This window comes from Lissotriton vulgaris, chromosome 12 (assembly GCF_964263255.1).
Source record: "Lissotriton vulgaris chromosome 12, aLisVul1.2, whole genome shotgun sequence".
Classification (NCBI taxonomy): Eukaryota; Metazoa; Chordata; class Amphibia; order Caudata; family Salamandridae; genus Lissotriton; species Lissotriton vulgaris.
The window spans coordinates 163,065,179-163,086,209 of NC_141700.1; the positions used below are offsets into that span (position 1 = coordinate 163,065,179).

At 42.1% G+C, this 21,031-nt stretch overlaps 1 protein-coding gene across 2 annotated transcripts in view; it reads left to right on the top strand.

Annotated features, from left to right (window-relative positions):
• Positions 1 to 21,031, top strand: part of GNAO1 (G protein subunit alpha o1) — a 687,967-nt gene that overhangs the window by 164,559 nt on the left and 502,377 nt on the right. For both annotated transcript variants that reach the window (XM_086947686.1, XM_086947687.1), the window contains exon 3: positions 546 to 687. In XM_086947686.1, coding sequence (XP_086803812.1) covers positions 546 to 687 — 142 coding nt within the window. The remainder of the gene's footprint in view (positions 1 to 545; positions 688 to 21,031) is intronic.

Sequence of the window (21,031 nt, forward strand, 5' to 3'; positions counted from 1 at the left end):
TTAACGACAAAGATGAGAATCAAGAGGTTGAGAGACAGCATATTGGGAAAGAGCTTGACGCAATGGCTGGGCTGATTAACGTGATGCAAACAGTGCAGTGTCATTGTGGGATTGAGTTACCAGGGGATCCAGGAACTAGATATATCATGGAGTGGATGTGGAATAGATAATTCCGTTAGTGACTTAGTTAGGGACTAAATTAATAAAATTGACATGGACGGAAGTGTGCAACAGTGTTTGGTAGCGGAGTAATGGAGTGAAGGAATCCGCATAACTTTTACAGACTTCTGTGCATGATTATCAATACAGTATTCTATTTGTTATTTCTTGTAATATGGTTTAATGCCTTTTTTAATGGAGACAGAATCAGTTTTATAATGATCTGAGTTGCTTTTCTTGGAGAACCCTTAAAATGGACGACTGTAACTGAATTTGTGTGCGCCACAAGTTTAATCATCTTCCGTCAAATGGTTCTGTGTTTAATGAATATTTCATTCCAGCCTAATTCTTCTAAATTCATGCTCTTTGTCTTCTTTTCTGACCAGGATTATCCACGAGGATGGCTTCTCTGGGGAAGACGTGAAGCAGTACAAGCCTGTCGTCTACAGTAACACCATCCAGTCCCTGGCAGCCATTGTCCGTGCGATGGACACACTGGGCATCGAGTATGGAGACAAGGAAAGAAGGGTGAGTCGCCCAGCCTCCTTCTGAAAGCCCTCCACTAAACATGTTGCAAGGAATCTTTGTTGCGTTCTCTGGCAAATCTCGCAGCCGAGCTTCGCCTTTCGAGCCATTTGCATATTAATAAACCAACCTCTCGATAATGGATGTCTGCAAGAGCCGGGCCTGGCAGTGATGAATTATGCAGCAGTCTTTGCAGGTCTGCTTGGGATCTGAGATAGCTGGGTCTTTTTGCGAGCCGTCAGGCCATGGCCTACGTAGGTTGGCGCCATTTAAGATTGGGTTGGTGGCCACGCGGTGATGAGGAGGGTGACAGAAATTACTTGGATCATTCTCGTATCTTGCCTTCTGCTACAGTGGGTCAAGTGGAGTGAAATTAGAGTTAATAAACCCCAATAGAAGGGCTTCGACAATTTAAGCAGCCTGTCCCCTCTTGCTGCAGCGTGAAGTAGGAACCTTAACTGTGGTGATGAAATTCAGCAGCACTGAGCTAGACTTTACCTAACCGGCCGGCTGGCTTCCCAGTCACGACCATGTTACAAAATCATTTTTTTTAGCAACTGTGCGCTCAAGAGAAGGCTGGGCTTCCGCTCTATAAAAAAGGACATGGTCTGTTGATATATGTTGATGTACATTGTTTAGGTTTGGATTTTGTACAGTTCAGCTGTCAAGCATACCAACTGCTTACTGTATACGTAGCGTGAGCTTTGGGTCCACCCCTTTCAACGAGCGCCTTACCTTGATCAGTCTGTTTCAGCAATTGGCTTGAGACTTTATCAATCAATGCTTTGCTCTTCGGAGTAAAGTATTCTTCTTTCACCTTATGCTATTAGCTGTATAGGTGTATCCTTCTGCAACTACTCGGGTCTATTCTTCTCCAACTACTTCATGATGCACAATTTTACTCTCTCGTTCCACTTCTGATGGTTCCCTCCCGTGTGCCTCTCTCTAATGTCCTAAATCTTTCTGCGTTAGTGCATTAAACCCAGATCTATTCGCTTTGCCGATGATTGTTTAAAAATCTAGTACTCCTATCAGTAGCAATATGTATTGAACGAAAGCCAGTACTTTGTATGAAGGCGTGAATGTTGCATCACCAATGTAGGGATCCCTGGGAATTTCTTTCCAACATGGCCACAGCCAATAAGTATTGGTGACATGTTGGAAAAGCAAGTTTCTTAGACAATTGTTATATCACTGCAGGAATGTGTAACTGCTTCACGCTACACCAAGAGAGGCCTTTAGAGGTTGGAGTTCCTTGATGTTTTTCTATTTAGGTATCATGAAAAACTAAATTTTTTTGAATGACTTCGGTTTTAGGTTGTACTTAAATTTGTGTTTCAGGGTTGCTGTTTGTTTAGGCAAACCCTTGTACAACCTTTGTGCTTTTGGACTGGAGATGTAGCCCTCGTGATGGGACTAGACAAAAAGAAGTAGCAAGATGCTTTACTCTGTTAAAATCAGATGCTCTCAAGTCTGGGTAGCTTTCGCATGTTATTGTAGGATGCTCCTGTGGGAATGTGCATGAAGTAAACATTAAGCTTTGTGAATTCTTGCACCGTGGTCACATGAAAACCAACTCTAAAATAGTAACTATCACTACTAATTTAAATTTCTAATCATGCCTTTTTCCTGGTGTGTTCCTTTTCATTATTTTAATGGCGTTTTGGCTTATGTTTATATCTTTGGGTGGAACTGTGGGCCGGCTTTAGGGGAGTGCGACTGGTGCAGCTGCATCGGCCGTTGCACTCGGTGGGAAGTGAGCAGCGACGGGGGGGGGGGGGGGGGAAGGGGGGGGGGGGGGGGGGTTGGTCCTGTGTTTAGCAATAACTTACCGTTTAAAAACACCCACGGCAGAATTCCGTGTTCATCCAGTTACAGGCAGTGTCAGGATAACTCTTGGGATTATTGTTCCCACTAGAGAGAAAGATCAGAGTTTTGTCTAGTGGCAGTTTTGACTCGCCATAAAGTAGATCTGTGGGTTCAGATGCCTGCTGCAAAAGAACGCGTCCCGTGCAGATCACAGATCTGTATTTTATGTGGATAGCTGAGTAGATTATTGCTTTTGCCACAGAGATCCTTTTGTTACGGCAGTTCAAAAGATAAGGGCCAAATATAGAAAAGTGACTGATGCAAACTGTCATCAAAGAGCTGCATGCAAACTGCATAAAATAAGTTAGTACCCTATGTGTCCCCCCCAGTCTTTTATGATCTATTCCTAATGTTGCTGAAAAAGGTTTATTTGGTTATATTTACATTACATTGTTAGTAGTGAAGCCAGCCTTTACCAGTGCTTTAAAACAAATGAAATGTATTTAAGTGAGGGACTATGGAGAAATGAGGTGGTATTGAGGGAACCCGAGGAGGAGGTCATGGGGTCGCCAAAACTGATTGTTACACTGGGCACCAACAGCGCTAAAGCCGGCCCTTCCAACTGTATCCTTTAGTGCATTTTGGCCATAACTAAAATTTAAATTCTAACGTCCAAAAATATGAGCAAACGTGAGCGAATAGGTTTTATTCATATTTGTTTCATTATATTTGTTTTGCTTCGTTATTTATGTTGCATTGCTGGTTTTGCAGTAGGGATTTTCCTGGTTTTGTAGTTGTATGTTAATGATCTGAACAGGTGTGTAGTGCTGCAGTGCTCATATGCACACGCATATACTGTTTAACAATTGGTAGTATGTGCTTGTAGTTCTGTTCATTTCACTGTTTTGCCTGACCTTCTGCATGCGCTTGGGTCGCTTGATATGTGCTTAATCTCTGATCATAGGGGATCCCTCTCAGCAGACACATATGACACGAGGGACCCTAATGTAGCTTTGAGTGTGTGGTGGTATCTATTTTCCAAAAGCATAATTGGTCACTCTCACATGCGCGTCTTACAGGAAGAGATTTCGCTATGTGTAGAGGTCCACCTGCTTTCTTAGAGGTACACCAGTCAATTACGTCCCCTGACACACATACCGTCTGTTCTGTTATAGAAGTGACACTTGGATGCCACAGGTGCAGATTTACATCATGAAAAGGACAACTTTGACGTACCCTAAAAACGCGAGCACACGATGGGCAGGGCCTCGGCAGACTCCATGCTTAGACTGCAAATGCTGTGGCTGAAAGCCAGTCTGTGGACCATGGCTCACTAATTCAAAACTAATTGTGCTTTCCCAGAAGTAGGAGAACAGTTGCATTATTAATAGGGAAGCTCATCAGTGCAATGCTAGAATTGTCTTCAGAGGATGGTCATCTCAAACTGTATGCTAGCGAAAATGGGGTCACCCAAGACATCTAAAGGACCTGGGTCATAATTGGTATGGGAAACAAGTGGTCCTAGATCATAGTTCCATTAATCAATTAATGATGAAAATCAATTATTTAATCAGCAAGTGTAGTTACTACCTGCAAAGAAAAGGAAGAAAGCCCAATGCATTCACATATATCAAACGGTACCCATGGTAAAGTTTTAACCAAAACTCTTTAGAAAAAATATTTCATGGCAGTTTTTATTTTCAGAATTCTATTTAAACACGGTTTTACAATTTGAACACCTGGTTACAGCCAGGTGGTGAAATGAAGAGAGTGTAAGGAGGGTGCTCGTGAAAAGGAATAGAGGTATAGGAAAAAAATAGATCAATTGCAATCATTCAATAGATCAAGTCTGGGTTTAGACTTGTTGTAGGCCTGCCCCTGGTGTTACTTAGAACCAAAACGGTATTCCTTATTTAACAGAGTACAGTAAATTCATCATCTGTAGGTTTTTTCAAAAAACTGCAGGGGGTGTTGGGAAAACAGCAGCGGGGTGCAGGCCCCCGTTGGGTGGTAAGAGTCAACGTTTCGACCCTGGCGCTATAGGGGTGAGTCTACTCCTCAGCTACGGGTCTTCCTCAGGACGGGGGAAGGGGACCTATAAAGATTATTTAATGATTTCCCATCTCAAACTGTAGACCCCTCTCCGTAGAATTGTGTTGCAGGTTGGTTAGCAGCAAAAAACCTTCACAGATGTCTTCATTTCTCCAGTGTGTGGTACATGTGTCTAATTTGATTCATCTCAGTGGGTCTATGAATTTATTGCTCTGGTTCCTGTTAGCTGGAAGGATCATATATGCACATTTGGCCAACTCTCCCCTTCCAAAATTGTAGGCAGAAAGATGCTGTATCTTTGTGTAGCAGTTAGTTTCCTAATGAGCCTAGCAGAGGTCTTTACTGTATAATGTTCATTTTACTGGTGTGGTACAAACATGGTATATCCCCTTGATTCTCTGAATCACCTATTTTGACTTATTTCTGAGAGCAAGGGAATAGCACAGCCTACAGCATAGCCTCCCCCATCTCTGTTAGTCTTATCCCTCGTCCTAGGTTCCCAGTGTATGCTGTGTTGTCCGTGTTATCTGTGTCTGTTCTTCCAGACCACGCCGCCTTAACACAACTTGAGACCGCATTCTACCACCAGTTGTCATCAGTTTAATAGAGGTGGGTAGAGGAGGTCCTTTGTATTTAACCCTGTCCTGTGACCCTCTCCGATTTCTCCACCATCAAAGACATCTGAGCCTAAGCTACCATAGCACATCTGCTCCAGCGACTTGGACCCCTCAGGAACCACCTGGTCATATCCACACCCGTGGAGCTGGCAAACCTCGGTGAGCTACCAGGGCACCCCAGATACACTAAAAATCAGCTCATTCTCTTGTGGATTTAGGGAAACCTTATATGCGAGACCTACCACACCACACACCCAGGGCACTGGAGCTTAGGGCATATCCATGCCAAAACATACCCTAGGAGGTCGCACTTTACTCATAAATGCACTTTACATTAATTATGGTACTGATTATCAGTGGTCTGCCTAAGTCATTCAGATACTTGGATGATTAAAATGTGCAATGTACGCCTGCATTTTCCCATGCTGTTGTAACAGAATATATATCATGTTAATAGAGGGGTAAACGTGTCACTGCAGCGATATGGCTGCATCTATATAATGACTTTCTACAAGGGGGATTAACATGGATTAAATGTTACCTACAGGTTTCAGACCATCATTGGCATACTGCATGCATGTAGGAGACAGTGGGGGCACTTTGTGCATAAGATTGTTTATCAGGAAATATCAACACTTGCAAAAGGTTTTCTCTTGGAACTCAGTTTGACTGAGTGACACTATGGTTATCTATTCCTGGCTTAATATAATTGTCTAGAGTTTCTGAACCGATAGTCAAGACCGTATCATCTCTCTAGTGAAAAAATAGCTTTTTCTGTGTCAGTCTGTGGGACACACCAGGCTTATTGGGTACAAGGTCCCATATTTCAATGAGGCATTAAGATACACCATTTAAATACTAGAGAACAGCTAAAAATAAGAGCACACGTTGCTACACATTCACCCTACTATTGCTTTACTGATTTGTTCCTCCTAGCGACAATCCGATCAGGATTTAGAAACATGTTTTTTTGGCGTTCCTGGAGTATTGTTAGCAACTGTAGAACAAATGATTGCCTCTAAACTCCATACATTTATGCATATTGGGGCTTTGAAGAGAACATGTCTGGCAATTTTGATTTTAATCAAGTTGGCAGTGCCATGGAATAATTTATGCCAAACCAGGGCATTTGGTGGCTTCCATACAGGTATCAATTTCTCCTTTTGGAAGGACTGCCAGAGAACTTTATGTATATGTGAACAAATGCAATATTACCTTCTAAGATGCTCTAGTTCCAGTCCTAGCTCTTCAGATGGGTGTCGTAAGTACAATATTTTGCCCCTTTGGGGTCGTACAACGGAGCGGCACAAACTATTGTTAAGAGATAAGTTAGCCAGAGAGGTTTCTTGGTGCTGTGGGTACCACCTACAACCCAAAACATAAAGTGAATTTTCCTTAATAGAGATGACCCAAGTAGGCGTCCATTCACTTCCTAGCAGTTTGTGTGGCCTTTGTGAAATAGGTGAAAACACTATGGCACATTCTGCTTTTTGGCCAAATTGACAACAAGGCAGATTGTATTTCCCTAGTAAATAAGCATTTAGAACCTCTTACGTTCTTACAGGTCTTTTCAAATGTCTTACCAATATTTTAAATGCTATGGAGATACAGCAGAATGCAAATGGCCATACTTCAGTACCTGCTGAACAAATTCAGCCTAAAATGAAAATATAATATATTTGTAATGTGTATGTTTAATGTATATCAATAAAGGAAACATTCCTCCCAGATCCATCGCCCACATTCACCTGTTCATAGAGAGCAATTACAAGCAGTTTTGTGTCCGTTAAGAGGCCCTACAGTTATGTCTCAAAATGTAAGGTAATTCACACAAGACAGTATTCTTTTAGTTGTTGTAGGTATTCTGTCAACCCATTTATAAATTGTTAACGTTGTACAGGTGACCTACTGTCTCTTAGTGGTTTAACAAAGTCCAACAAACGTTTCCTTTCAGGATAGCCGAAAAAAGTCACCTCTCTTGCCTGTTAAGTTATTTTTTTTTCCTTACGCCCGATCCTTACCTTAAAAGAAACACTTAATATCGCTTGATTTCTGCGGCACAAGCTTGAAACAAGTGTTCATGCAGGAATATTGATTTTGTGTTTTGTTCTATCTACTCCTGAATTTGCCTGTATTGTTTGGAATCTTAATTTATAATCCCTCACTCTTCTGACGTCAGATTTAATTGTCTTTATTTTGTGACACTTTAGGAGCACCTAGTTATTTCAATGGATTCATCCGGAAGTGTACCCTCGTGTGATTTGCCTTCATGCTGCGGTTGTGCACTGCTTTAGATAGTAAATGTTTCGACCTTCTTTGCTTTCGCTAATATAAAATAGGTATTCTGTGACCTATTTTGCTTCCATTAGAGTCACAGGGGTGATTGTTCTCAGACAATTTGATATTTTTGACACCTGTTAATCAGTTTTAACGGATTGTTCAGAAGCGTAGTCACATAATTGTTGACCAATTAGAAAACTATAGCAACCCATCAGATTGAACAAAACGGTGCAAACTGCATTTGTCGCGTACATCTATTAAGAACCCTGCTCTGTGCGAGCAATTGGCTGTTCAAAAGCTGCCACTGATTCTTTATATGTTTTTTTGCATTCGAACACTTACCATCTTCTCCTCCACCACGCATGCCGTGTGATAGGTGGTCACTTCTCCACACAATTCACTGATAATCACGAATAGTAACTGTGCATAGGTACATCTGTTCAACTTTATATCATACTGTATTGTATTTATCGCATTTGCTTTATCAGGAATTCTCAGTCACTCTAAATCAGCATTTTTATATGCCCTTCATACTCCCTGTTGCAATCCATTGATGTGCAATTTCCAATTTACTTGATTTTTATACTATAACTCAGTTGCGGTGTTTCCTAGGTAAATTGTGAATTCTTGAATAACTTGTCACTGGTTCAATCTCTAGGACATTTCAAGGTGATCTTTCCATCCTCCCATCAAGTGAGCCCTCACTCCCGACGACCCTTGCAGCGCATGTCCTTTTCAGTGAAATCACCCAGTAAGGTTTTTCAAGATTTAAAAAACGTACTATTCGCACAAGCTAATATTTGTCCTACTGAGTCCCAGCTGTTTGGCAGCATCTCTGAACTATTGCTGATGAGTGCAATATTGTTCACCCATCGTCTCTACCTCCTGAACAAATTTCAGGTTGAAATGTTTTCTTATCCATTCAGGCTTATTGGACTCCTTTATCTAGCTGGACCCTCGGCTGCCTCCAGGGCACTTGTTCCAGCGTCTTCATAAACTTTACATTTACAAATGCTTCTTGATTGCTTGGCTACTGAGTTCTGTTAAAAAAGAAAGTAAGTATACATGTAAATGACGACATTCTCTAATCGATAGTGAAATAGGTAAAATGATGAATGAATGAATGAATGAATGAATGAATGAATGAATGAAGCAGGATTTGTATCGCGCAACTTAGCCCCAGAGGGCGTCAAGGCGCCTAACCAAATGAACTCGTATGATCAGAGAGCATGATTAGTGGTAGGCCTTGATGAAACACCACGTCTTTAAAGCCTTCTTAAAAAGAACCATGTTGGGTTGGGATTTAATCTCAGAGGGGGGGGCATTCCATAAATTAGGGGCCACGGATGAAAAAGCTCTTCCGCCCCATCTGACCTTGTTTGTCCGAGGGACGGTAAGAAGGTTCTTGTTGGCAGATCGAAGATTTCTGCTAGGGGTGTAAGGACTCAAAAGGGAGCTTATGGCCTCAGAGCTGCTGCCGGATAGGGCACTGAAAACTAGGCATAGGATTTTAAAGGAGACTCTAGACTGGATAGGGAGCCAGTGGAGACTCTTCCTTGCAAGAGAAACAGAAGCGGTGTTAGGGACGCCCAGAACGAATCTGGCAGCCGCATTCTGAATGGTCTGGAGGCGTTGGATGAGGCCTTTATTGATGCCTGCATAAAGGGCGTTACAATAGTCCAGCCGTGATGTAACTAAGGCTACCACAGTCTGTTTGCGAGCTTGAGGAGAAAGATAGTGGGCGATTTTTCTAAGTATATTGATCACTCCCCAACAGGTGGAAACAGTTCTATTAACCTGTAGTGACATGTCTAAAGAGGTGTCAAAAATCACGCCAAGATTCCGGGCGGAATTTGACGGTACAGGACAGGCTCCAAGAGAAGAAGGCCACCATTCATTGGACCAGCTGTTTTGATCCTTTCCAAAGATCAGGACCTCTGTTTTCTCTCCGTTCAGCTTCAGGGCGTTTTGAATCATCCAATCGGAGACAGCTTGCATGCAATTCCTGAAGCTGAACGCGGAGGTACTCAACGAGTGGGAGAGGGACACCATGATCTGGGTGTCATCGGCGTATGACACCACCTCCATCCCCTGAGCTCTTACTAGTCTAGCAAGTGGGGCCACATAAATGTTAAAGAGGGTTGATGATTCAAGTGCATTCTGTGCCTTGGTAATAAAATGTACTTTTACAAACCAGAGGAACCCACACTTCACGTTATTTCAACAAGTCTTATTCAAGTGAAAAAGAATGAACAACAACTAGTCTGTTAATCTCGGCTATTATTTACGCCTTTTAATCGTATTTTGGAATGGTCGAAACTGTTTTTTAGAAAGAGAAGAAGACTTTCTTCACATACATGACCACACAATTTTGTTGTTTATACAAAAACATATATACAAAAAGAGTGAAACATACAATTATTATGATTCATTTCATGATACACAACATTATATTCAAAAATGAAAACAAAGGCGGCAAAAGATTATTTTAAAGTGAAAAGGATGTCAAATTATTTCAAATGGACATCAACACAAAACTACATTTCTTTTCCAAATACTGAACTGTCATCAATCAATGTAGATACTCAGTGTGAAATACATGACAACAATGTTTACAAAAGATAAGGCTTAGTCTTCAAAAAAGGATTTTATCCTTTTTGCCGACGCGTTTCGAGTGTGGGATCCTTGTCCCCAAACTCTCATCAGGGCCAAATCAATCGTTTTCCCAATCCTTATCCTAATAATAAAAAAAAACAAATTGTACATACTTATTAGGACAGCTTCCCTCAACCTTCTCAGTCTATTTATTATCTGCATGTTATGCACTAAAGTGCCTTACCTCAAAGTCGTGGAGGTGAAGGTCACTCTTGGAGCTTGTGAATAAAGCTGTGTGCACGTTTCTAAAAAAGGGGATTGTTTTATATTTATTAGCTGCGGTGATTCTACAACCATTTCTTTTTTAAAATATACAAAGTAGGTGGCAGGACATTCATACCTGCGATTGAGTTTCTCGAGAAATCAGGTGTATGAGCTATTTTTTCTCATCGTTTTAAAAAAAAAAACGGGACCACTTGTAATTCCAGTTTCTTTCTGTGAAAAGAGTAACCAAAGCGGCGTGTTATGTCTGTCTCTACATTTTGGTTCTTAGCCATTGTTCTCATAGGGGGACTGCTAAACTACTCACCGTGAGCTTCCTCACGCTGATCGCGGTGTCTCACAACAGCCTCGGTTAGCGGTAACTGTTCACTGACTGTGAATCGGTAACATGAAAGTACCCGTTAGGGATGCTGTATCAAACGCAAGGAATGCGAGCGTTTGGAAGCAAAGGATCCGCGCTTACCTATTTCTTAAAGAAATAGGTAAGCGCGGATCCTTTGCTTGCTTCCAAACGCTCGCATTCCTTGTGTGAGTAGTTTAGCAGTCCCCCTATGAGAACAATGGCTAAGAACCAACATGTAGAGACAGACATAACACGCCGCTTTGGTTACTCTTTTCACAGAAAGAAACTGGAATTACAAGTGGTCCCGTTTTTTTTAAAAAAAACGATGAGAAAAAATAGCTCATACACCTGATTTCTCGAGAAACTCAATCGCAGGTATGAATGTCCTTCCACCTACTTTGTATATTTTAAAAAAGAAATGGTTGTAGAATCACCGCAGCTAATAAATATAAACAATCCTCTTTTTTAGAAACGTGCACACAGCTTTATTCACAAGCTCCAAGAGTGACCTTCACCTCCACGACTTTGAGGTAAGGCACTTTAGTGCATAACATGCAGATAATAAATAGACTGAGAAGGTTGAGGGAAGCTGTCCTAATAAGTATGTACAATTTGTTTTTTTATTATTAGGATAAGGATTGGGAAAACGATTGATTTGGCCCTGATGAGAGTTTGGGGACAAGGATCCCACACTCGAAACGCGTCGGCAAAAAGGATTAAATCCCTTTTTGAAGACTAAGCCTTATCTTTTGTAAACATTGTTGTCATGTATTTCACACTGAGTATCTACATTAATTGATGACAGTTCAGTATTTGGAAAAGAATTGTACTTTTGTGTTGATGTCCATTTGAAATAATTTGACATCCTTTTCACTTTAAAATAATCTTTTTCCGCCTTTGTTTTCATTTTTGAATATAATGTTGTGTATCATGAAATGAATCCTAATAATTGTATGTTTCACTCTTTTTGTATATATGTTTTTGTATAAACAACAAAATTGTGTGGTCATGTATGTGAAGAAAGTCTTCTTCTCTTTCTAAAAAACAGTTTAGACCATTCCAAAATACGATTAAAAGGCGTAAATAATTGCCGAGATGAACCGACTAGTTGTTGTTCATTCTTTTTCACTTGAATAAGACTTGTTGAAATAACGTGAAGTGTGGGTTCCTCTGGTTTGTAAAAGTATATATTGGCCCTATCCCACTTCAGTCCATAGGGCCACACCCCCCAGTTTTTCATTGGTAATAAAATGAACATAAACTATGACTGGTCTCAGGTGGATTTAACAGATTAAGGAGAGTTGTTTTTAGTCCACACCCGTGCTTAAGACCCATTATGAATTTACAGTGGGCTTACAGCCCACCCTTTGCTGCTTACCATTGGTTGACTTTATTGTCATTCTTATTTGCTTGCTTCTAATTTGCCAGCTTTCCTCCTTGCCTCAACTCGTCCATCTTGTGTTTGTCCCTCCTCTGGAGCATAGCTTCTTTCCCATCCTTTTGCTTGGCCAACTCATATCCTTCCACTGCTCACTTTAAATGAAATCCACGTTTTCTTTTGGTAAAGCACTTCTGGCTTAACCACTGCTTATTTTCCAGCATCACTCATTTTTGATTCTTCTAGTATTGCTTTATTTTACAATCTTTTGATGTAGGTATAGATTTAAGCAAATTCTTAAGTGTTTTGGTTCCCTTCACTTTTGTCACATCTGAGACGCAGTCAGACTCATCTGATCTAATTTGTATTTTAAAAATACAATAAGCTATTGAACACTATATAATATATTTATTCCACCCAAATACGGAGAAAGAAAGGAAAAGGTGGAGTGCACCTATGCTCTTTTTTTATGTGCTAAATTTTTCAGCGTTTCAGCTCTTGCCTAACAATGAAAAGTGAGAACTTCCATCCTTATCTCTTGTGCATAACAATAAGTCTCTATTGATGCTCATACCATGGAACATGGACGCGTCCCACCCTAATTGGTTTTGCAAGTATGGACCGGAAGAGATGATGGTGATTTTCTAGACCATCTGCTGAAAAGCAGTGAGTTAAGAATCCTGGTCTACAGTCACTAGTTTGAATTATTGGCTTGTGGACACCACATGAAATTGCTTTGCCTTAGTTTATCCACTTGAAAGCTAAGACCCTGTGGTTCCTTCCATTAAGGGATTAAGTCAGAGTGAGTGGATGGTGATGTAAACTCTTACAACTTGTAGTATCGGAAATTATTACAGTAATCGTGTGTACGGAATCCAGCTGGCATGCAATGGGGAGGGAGGTTCACGGGCTTGTCATGAACTTTGAGGGCTTCCGTCCCCACTAAAGAAAGGGACTCACAAAGGTAAACCAGCCTCACCCCCATTAAGTCAGTACTCTGGATGATGCCTTCCTAATGGTCTGCATAGTGGTAGCATCTCTACTGTCATTGTACTATGACTGAATCAAGGTTTAATGATTTACTTAAAATAATTGGATTCTTTTGGGTCAGTTAGCCACATTTATAGACGTCCAACAACTATGAGAGAAATTACTTAAAGGGGCCATACCAGTGCTTAACTTGTGCCGGTGGTGTTCCGGTGATCGTCACCGGCACTTAATTGTCCTCACCACACTTAAGAGACTCTGCCACATGGTGGCTCTGCTCATCTAATTTAGAGATCAGCTGAACAACGGTTGTTTAGGAGTGCAATATACATAAAAAAATACTGTCTCTCCAGCCATTTCCTTAGCTTTGGGGGCCTGGAATAATCTGACCCATCGCACTTGCAGGCGAGAGAGATGGTTAGTAGTTGTTTTGGTACCATCTGGCATTAATGACCGGGGCTTTGGGTAGTGCAAGCTGCAGTGGCCTCCTGCAGGCCCCTGGCACTTATTATGTTATATATTAAGCGCTGGGCCGTACACAGGAGAAGGAAAAACTGTTCTCCTTGTACAGCCCTTCTTTGCCAGTAGTCCTTCTAGAGTGGTGCTTTGTTTGACCTCTACTTGGGTTTTTAGATGTACAGCAACATCCACCAGATGCCCCTTTAAGAAGACACCATCACGTCTGCAAACTGCGGGTTCTCAGGTTAGAAGACTAAAATCAAGCAAGCTTGAGATATTCCCTCATCGCGACGCTAGCATGTGCTGACGTTAGGTGAGACCTGTTATTTAGTCCACTTAAGGTCAGGATCAGGCCAGAGCAGCACAATAGTAATTACTGTGCATTAGCCGCTGCACTTGCAGCAATTGGTAAATTAGTTGCTCGACATCTGGGCGCACATCGCGCCCCAGAATGAGGTTTTTTCCCCTCTGTCTGATAAATTGTCTGTGGCGGATAGCTTCAGCATGGGAAATGTCATTTTTAAGCTTCGAGACCTCATTCCCTCGGGGCTTAACTGTCACAACTCTGACACAGACTTTGCATTCAGAAGGGGCTCGGTAATAAGGCTTCTTACTAATGAAGATTTGGCCCTGAAACCTTTGGGGACATGAAGGTGCTCCTTTAAGTTTGTAAAACACAATGGGGTAGCTGATCCTCTAGGTGCACCTGCTAAGAATATAAATTCTTGTAATGAAAGACTAAAGATGGCGTTCCTCGTTGCTCTCCCAAGTCCCGGTTTTGCAAACCAAATCCGGATGTTGGTAGGCGGATGAAATCACTGCAGCCTGCAGATGTAGGGTGACCAGGCGACCCCGTTTTGCCAGGACAGTCCCCGTTTTTAACCAGCTGTCCCAGCAAATTTTTAAGAAATGTAGCTCGTGTCCCGGTTTTTAGAGAGGGGTGACTGAAAACTGTGCGAGGTGTTTTTTATGCTTTACAGAGCAGGGAAAGTTAGCAGTTGTTTCAAGAAAGCAATTTAATTAACAGGCAAGCTACTGGGCTTAAAAATTACATTTTATGTATGTTCTTACTGCCTGTTCTGTAATTCTCTGCTGAGGAGCGATCTCATCGCTTGAAGTAAAATTGTAGTCCTACTTCTATGTTTGTGAAATGTCCCGGTTTTTGGCTTTAAAATTCTGGTCACTTTATGCAGATGTTTAGCTAACCAGTGAGGGCTGGAAGGTTTGGAGCTTTGGGATGGCCCAACGTGCACCCAGGAAGTAAACTGGCCTTTCTCCATTCTTTACAAAGGTGGGCAGTTCAGTTGATGACCCTGCAGTGTAGGCTGCGGGAAGGCTGACTCATCGCTAAAAAGGGCAGCCATCTTACAGTGGAGTTAGGAGCAGGGTGAGCAAGACCAGGGAAGCAGACGAGACCAACACTATGCTTGTCAGGGGCGCAGAGAAGGAAATGAACGGAGAGGAGGCTTAAAAGCCAGTTAATGCTGGGGTGGGGGTGTAGAGTTACTGTCAATTCCTGCTCTCTTTTTATAACCAAGAACATCTGGGTGTTGCAGTCTCATTTTTAAAAATAACTGCATTCAACAGAAACCATCATTTAAGGGTACATGATTTTTGTTAATCATAGAATTTAGAATGAAATGCACTTGAAGATAAATTCTAAATCTTTTCGTTATACCATTTTACACCACCAAGGGGAAATCTTTTAGCAAATAAATAGGTAATTCTCATGGCAAGCTAGAGAATTTAAAGGCAATTAAATAGTATTTTATTTTTAAATTATATACTTTTTCGTAATGAAAAGATGTTCTTTGCCTTCAAAACCGTATAGATGAGCAAATAATTATAGCAATGCTCCCACAAGCCGCAGTTTTCATATAGTCTTGGGACTGCAGAGAATCTTGGATTGGAGGAAGGTCATTCCAGGTTCAAGCGGCTCGTTGAATTACCTCTACATCTTAGACAGGCTCAGGACCTGCTTTTTTTTAGAAAACAACTTAAAACGTGGCTGTTACAACAATAACTACTGGTGGGGTGATTCTACATGATGCGTCAGTTTCGAGATTAGCCCGAGACACTCCTTGTGAGTATCCGCTTGCTTTATAAATATCTAATTTCATTTAATTTCATTTCAGAACTGACTCTGTAATATCTATAACACTCTATTTTTGAGGAGTATTGGTTTGGGTTTAGTGACTAGAATTGGCTAGTCTTACCCTATTCTTGAGCCATGCCTCTTAAGTTTGAAATATCACTTGACCTGGAATGCACAAGATCATTCATGTCAAATCTGCCTTGGTTTAGCGTGGCACAAACATGCAAAAAACAACCCAGACAGACGCGGTCATTCATGAATTTCAAAAAAGAGGCTTTCCCAATGTTTTGTGGGTATTTTTGGAGGGAAGGGGGGTGAGTTTTCTATAGCGCAACTCAATCCGAAGGTATCGGAGCGCTTTACATGAGCATCAGTTGCATTATAGCCAGACATATATTTATTTTGTAAGGCACTAGGAGATTACGTTATTTATTATTATTATTATTATTTCAAAGTTTTATATAGCGCGAACAAGATCTTCGCAGATATCAGAGCGCTTTACATAGAAGGGTACATGAAGGAACAAAGTCAAATAGGTAAATCAATAGATCATACAGTACAGAAGGGTACATGAGGTAAAGTCAAATAGGTAAATCAGTAGATCATACAGTACAAATAATACAAATAGAATCACAGGATGTTGAGCGGCCCTGCCGAGAATCGAACCCAGTTCCCCAGCTTCGAGGTCGACCGCTCTAGCCGTCCGAGCACACGTGTCAGCAGGACACGAGTTAACTTGTGTAGAAGTGGAAACTGCGGATGGGTGGAGAGAACCAGGGCCTCTCAACCTAACCATGTTTCTGCTGTTGCTACTAAATGTCTCTTACAGGTAATCTCCTAATTTATGTTTTAACACTAGCACTTTTTGCTGTACTTGACATCCGTGCAGGCAGTCTTTCTGCTTAATTTCTCTTTGGTTGACTTCCAACTTGGCGTCATCTACAGGTTATAGATATTGGCCTTGTTGCTGACTTTTTTTTTTTTTTTAAATGCCAATGAACAATATATATGTAACCTACCCCTCTCATCTCCAGCCTGTTTGGTTTTCCTGATTCGATTGTCCCCTGTAAGAATTGGCCCTGCTGTCCCCTCGTTGCTGTGTGTGTTTTTAGTTGTGCTTCGCACTTGCACGGTAGCACCAGTAGGGACACACAATTAAATTAGTGAAGGCATGCTTGCTCTAGTTCCCAAACTATACTCTTTGAGTACTTATTTTTACATGGAATGTCAAAAATGCAAGCATGGTTCACTGAAAGACGGGCTTGTCACATATGTTAAAGCGTTCTCTTGATCCTATTCATATTATTGTTAAATTTTTTATTCAATTTTAGGAACGTCATTGACTTTTTAATTATATTTTAATTTTTAATTATTTTTTGTTGTAATTGCTTTTATGTAAATGTTTATAATAAGGATTTGCTCAAGAGTGGTTCACTGATGCTTCTGGGTGCAGGTTGTTTTTGCTGGCATGCTGTAGTCTGCTGCACCTTTTACTCTTTGATCCATCACTGACACTCACCAGCAGGATGGCCAGTACTCCACCGTCTGATTCTCCAGAGTCCGATCCTCCAGAGTCCTGATCTGCTGCACGCTTTTGGCCTCCCAGTGCTGTGTCTCAAGTACAGCTATCAGGGTTTCTTCGTTCTGATCTTTGGCACTCTTTATTCCATCTCGCCTACAGATGGCTCTTAGCTGTCTCTTGTCCAAGACCGTTTGTCAACAACACATTACATATTGGCTTTGGACGAGCTCCTTGCCCATGATTGGATGGCTTTCTTGTCTATCTCAATTATCTGTACCTTTTTAACTGTCTTTTCTCCCGATTTGGTGTTTGTCTCGCCCCTGGAGCAATGCTGATTTACATTGATTCTGATTGTTTCAGTGTGCTCTTTCATTTCTGGCTTGAGAGCACTCTGTTTTTATTGTTCTCTCAGACCTTCATGGGAGCAAGTCTTCTTTTCATGCTGTCTACTTTGCCTACTTATTTTTCTAACATTTCCGAACCTGCTCTTTTTTTGCTTTGACCCTCCCCCTCACATGGTTCTTTTAATTTTTTTGAATTACTTTTTTATTTTAGGAGGCCCGCCTCCTCCCGCTCTGGACCCCTTATCCTGCATCAACTCTTCTTCCTGGATGTGCCACTGTCCCTCCATGTTCAGTTTGCCATTTTCATTTATTTTGTTTTCAAGAAGGCCTAGCGGCCGCAATGTGTTCCCACATTGCTAGATTCTCTTTCGGTGCTCCTGTGCACTTCGCTTAGTTTCTACTTTACTGTTCTAAAATAGCTACCTGCCAAAACCCTCCGTGGCGATGTCATAACGGTAAAGTGAAAAAATCCAAAATGGCCTCTGGTGTCTCACAACAAATGCTGGCACATGGTGGACATTTTGGAATCTTTTTTTAATGAAAGGAGACCATTCTAAGAAAGCCACAGTTTGTAAACATCCGTTGATACACGGACAGCCATTTTGGCTCTTTAACGTTGCTATTCTAACATGTCTGATAGGCATTTTAGAGCGGTGCAATAAAAGACAAACAAATTGACAAAGCCAATAGGTCGGCACTCACTTTTTAAAGGTGAGACCTGTAAGCTTTGCCAATGCTTGTTTTTCAATCATGGAACATAGAAACAGCTGTGCCAGTATGGTTCAGCTTTGATGTTAAACTTTTACCTTTCTTTGTCTCCCAGTATCCCCCCCCGCACACACACACACACACACACACACACGTCATTCTTCTTTCTTCTCTGGTAGCCCGTTCCAGGGTGATCTGCAGCACCCTTGGCTCTCACAGCCATCACCAGGCCTCACTCAGCTGACAGTGCTGCCAGCCGTGGTGTGCAAGAACCTTCATAATTTTACTTTGTAAGTGGCATAGATCGCTACCCCATCCCATCTACCATTTGACACACAATTTAATTTGTTAAAACCGATACACTTGGCCTTGTCGTTGCTCGCTCTGGATCCTTTCTACTTTTACCTAGTAGAGTACTCCAGCCGCCTTTCACCAATGGATTTACAATTCCTCTCACTGTTTGGCTTGATATAGGAAAATATGGACTGTCTAGTGTGTCTGAACAACCGGGCGCCAGCAGCCACAAAGAACCTTAATGCTTGTTAACTCCACCAGAATCCTCACAGAGAGCTGGTTGATAATCGGCCAATCATCTTTGACCTGCTAAAAATCAGGTGCAATTCAAGACCTTGGAAAGGACAATGGCCAAGAAAGACCTGCACAATATGAGGGTGCTGCCACAGTTCTTTTTAACTGGATCCGAAAAGCACGGTAGCGAACCATGAATAACATTCAATTTCAACACTGAATTTATGAAGCTTTTCAGACCCTATGAATATTTTATTGCTACCCGGAAAGAAATTCGCCTTGCGGATTACAGCCTGGCAGATAGTGAAAGCAGGTACTTCCATCTATTACCTCCATGTCTTCTTGAACAAGACCTTATGAAAAGGGAAGCAAATTGTTAGTCATATGAGGTGCTCCGCTTTCGCTGCTTGTAGAAGTATGAAGGTCTGTATTCGTCCACCGATGCTATTGAATTATTTGCTGTGATCCAGTCCCATCCCAATCTGTGCCTCATGGGTTGATGGTAAGGGAAGATTTCGTTCTTGTTCAGTTTGTAGCATTTAAGCTCACAAATCGCTCTCCCAAAATGTTCTCATAGTGGCTCTTCAGTGTTCTCCGTATGGACTACTGCTGCATAAAGTAAGCTATAGATGTCTCTTTGCAATCAAATGGCCACATTCAGTTTGGCGATAGCTGTACACAGGGGCAGTCCTCTGTAATGGTGGAAGAGCATCGCCCCACTGGTCAGTCAGTTGCAGAAGAATGAAACATTGAAACAATATTATCATTTTATTTTTCTGCAAGGGGCTCTGGCTGACGGTATGTGCATGTGGGCCTGGCCATTACAGGCAGGAGTGGTGGGCATTTAGAAGTGCGCATGTAAGTTTGGCCGGCTGTCTGAGGCCGGCCAAACAGACATGCGCACTTCTATTTCTCTAACCCAGCTGCATTCACAGCCGGGTTGAGGAAAGCCGCAGGCAGTGTCTGAGCAGCAGAGCAGGCCGCTCAGAGCAAACCTGGCGCTGCTCTTATAGCATGAGAGCAGCGGCTGCATTGGGTGAAAAGCCTATGCCCTCCCAGAGACTGCCAGAAGTCAAGCACAGAGGCGGTCTACTGTGTCTGGGCGGCAGAAGGTAAGGTTTATTTTTTTATATTATTTTTTTTCCTGATTCCCCGCTGTCCTCTACCCCACCCCCCCTTCTTTCTTTGTGCCAAGCTGCCACTTGCTGTACAAAAAAAGTATGTGCATGCAGTTCATCACCACAGGGATGATGGTTTCCAGGTAGACAATCACTTTGCAGTCAACCCAAGGCTTCATAAAGCCCACAGGAGATGCCACAAGATATTACATGAGACTTCCAGGCAGCCGCTGCCATCCATGTCGAGAATGCTCCTTGGAGTCTAGCACTTTGTGGTTTGAAATGATCCATGTGCATTAAAAAAGCTTCAACCTTTCCGAAAGGGGCGGTACTGTGCTGGGGCACTGGATACGTGGCAGCCCGCAGTAATTGAGCTGTGATCATGGAGGCTGTGGTAGGAAGGAGTTGTAGGCTAAGATCAAGAATGGGGCACATGAGAACAGGCTGTGCACCTCACATGGTAAATACCAATCCTGTGGGATGAGTAAATACCACCTATTCTGAGGTTGAATTCAGAAACCAGGGCATTGCTCGTAGAATTTGTTGCTTACTGAACCAAATTACGCATTTTTTATTCGCTAGACATTGTCGGCAGGTTTAATATACCTAGTCAAAATTTCCAGATGTAGGATAATGACCGGCGTGCTTGGAATTCTGATAAATGCGGTACAGAAGTTACTACACCACAACAAGTTTAAGACCCCGCTGATGATTGGTGGCCTTACAAGTGGTATACTTCTGTTTTTGTACCAATTCACCACTGTTGAAGAGATCAGCAATTTGGTGCCTCAGGAGAAACGCATTTAGTACCACAACACCCCAGATCCCCATTAGCCCCCCCCCCCTCCCCTCCCCTCATCCACTCTTGCACATGTGGAAATAAGTCAATGTGTATTTGCATCTGTTCAGAATGTATAAGAATAAAGTAGGCTGCGCTGAGGGAGAGGGTTGGCAGACACGCCCATGCCACTGGGAGCACGTGACCACAGGGTGGTGTGTGGCCTAGGGCTTGGCAGACAGCAAAGGCTCGTGCTGTACTTGCACAAGGCCTTGCTGTATTTCTTAGCTGAACGCTAAAGCTCACGAAGAGGTGAAATCTGCCATTAATCATTTAAGAAAACCTGACTGCTAAATGCAGGTCGCAGCTGCTGCCGCATTAAAAGGAAAACACATCATCAGTGAAAAGCCCTGAGTGCAGTCTGTAATTGATGGAATCCCCCAGGAATTGTC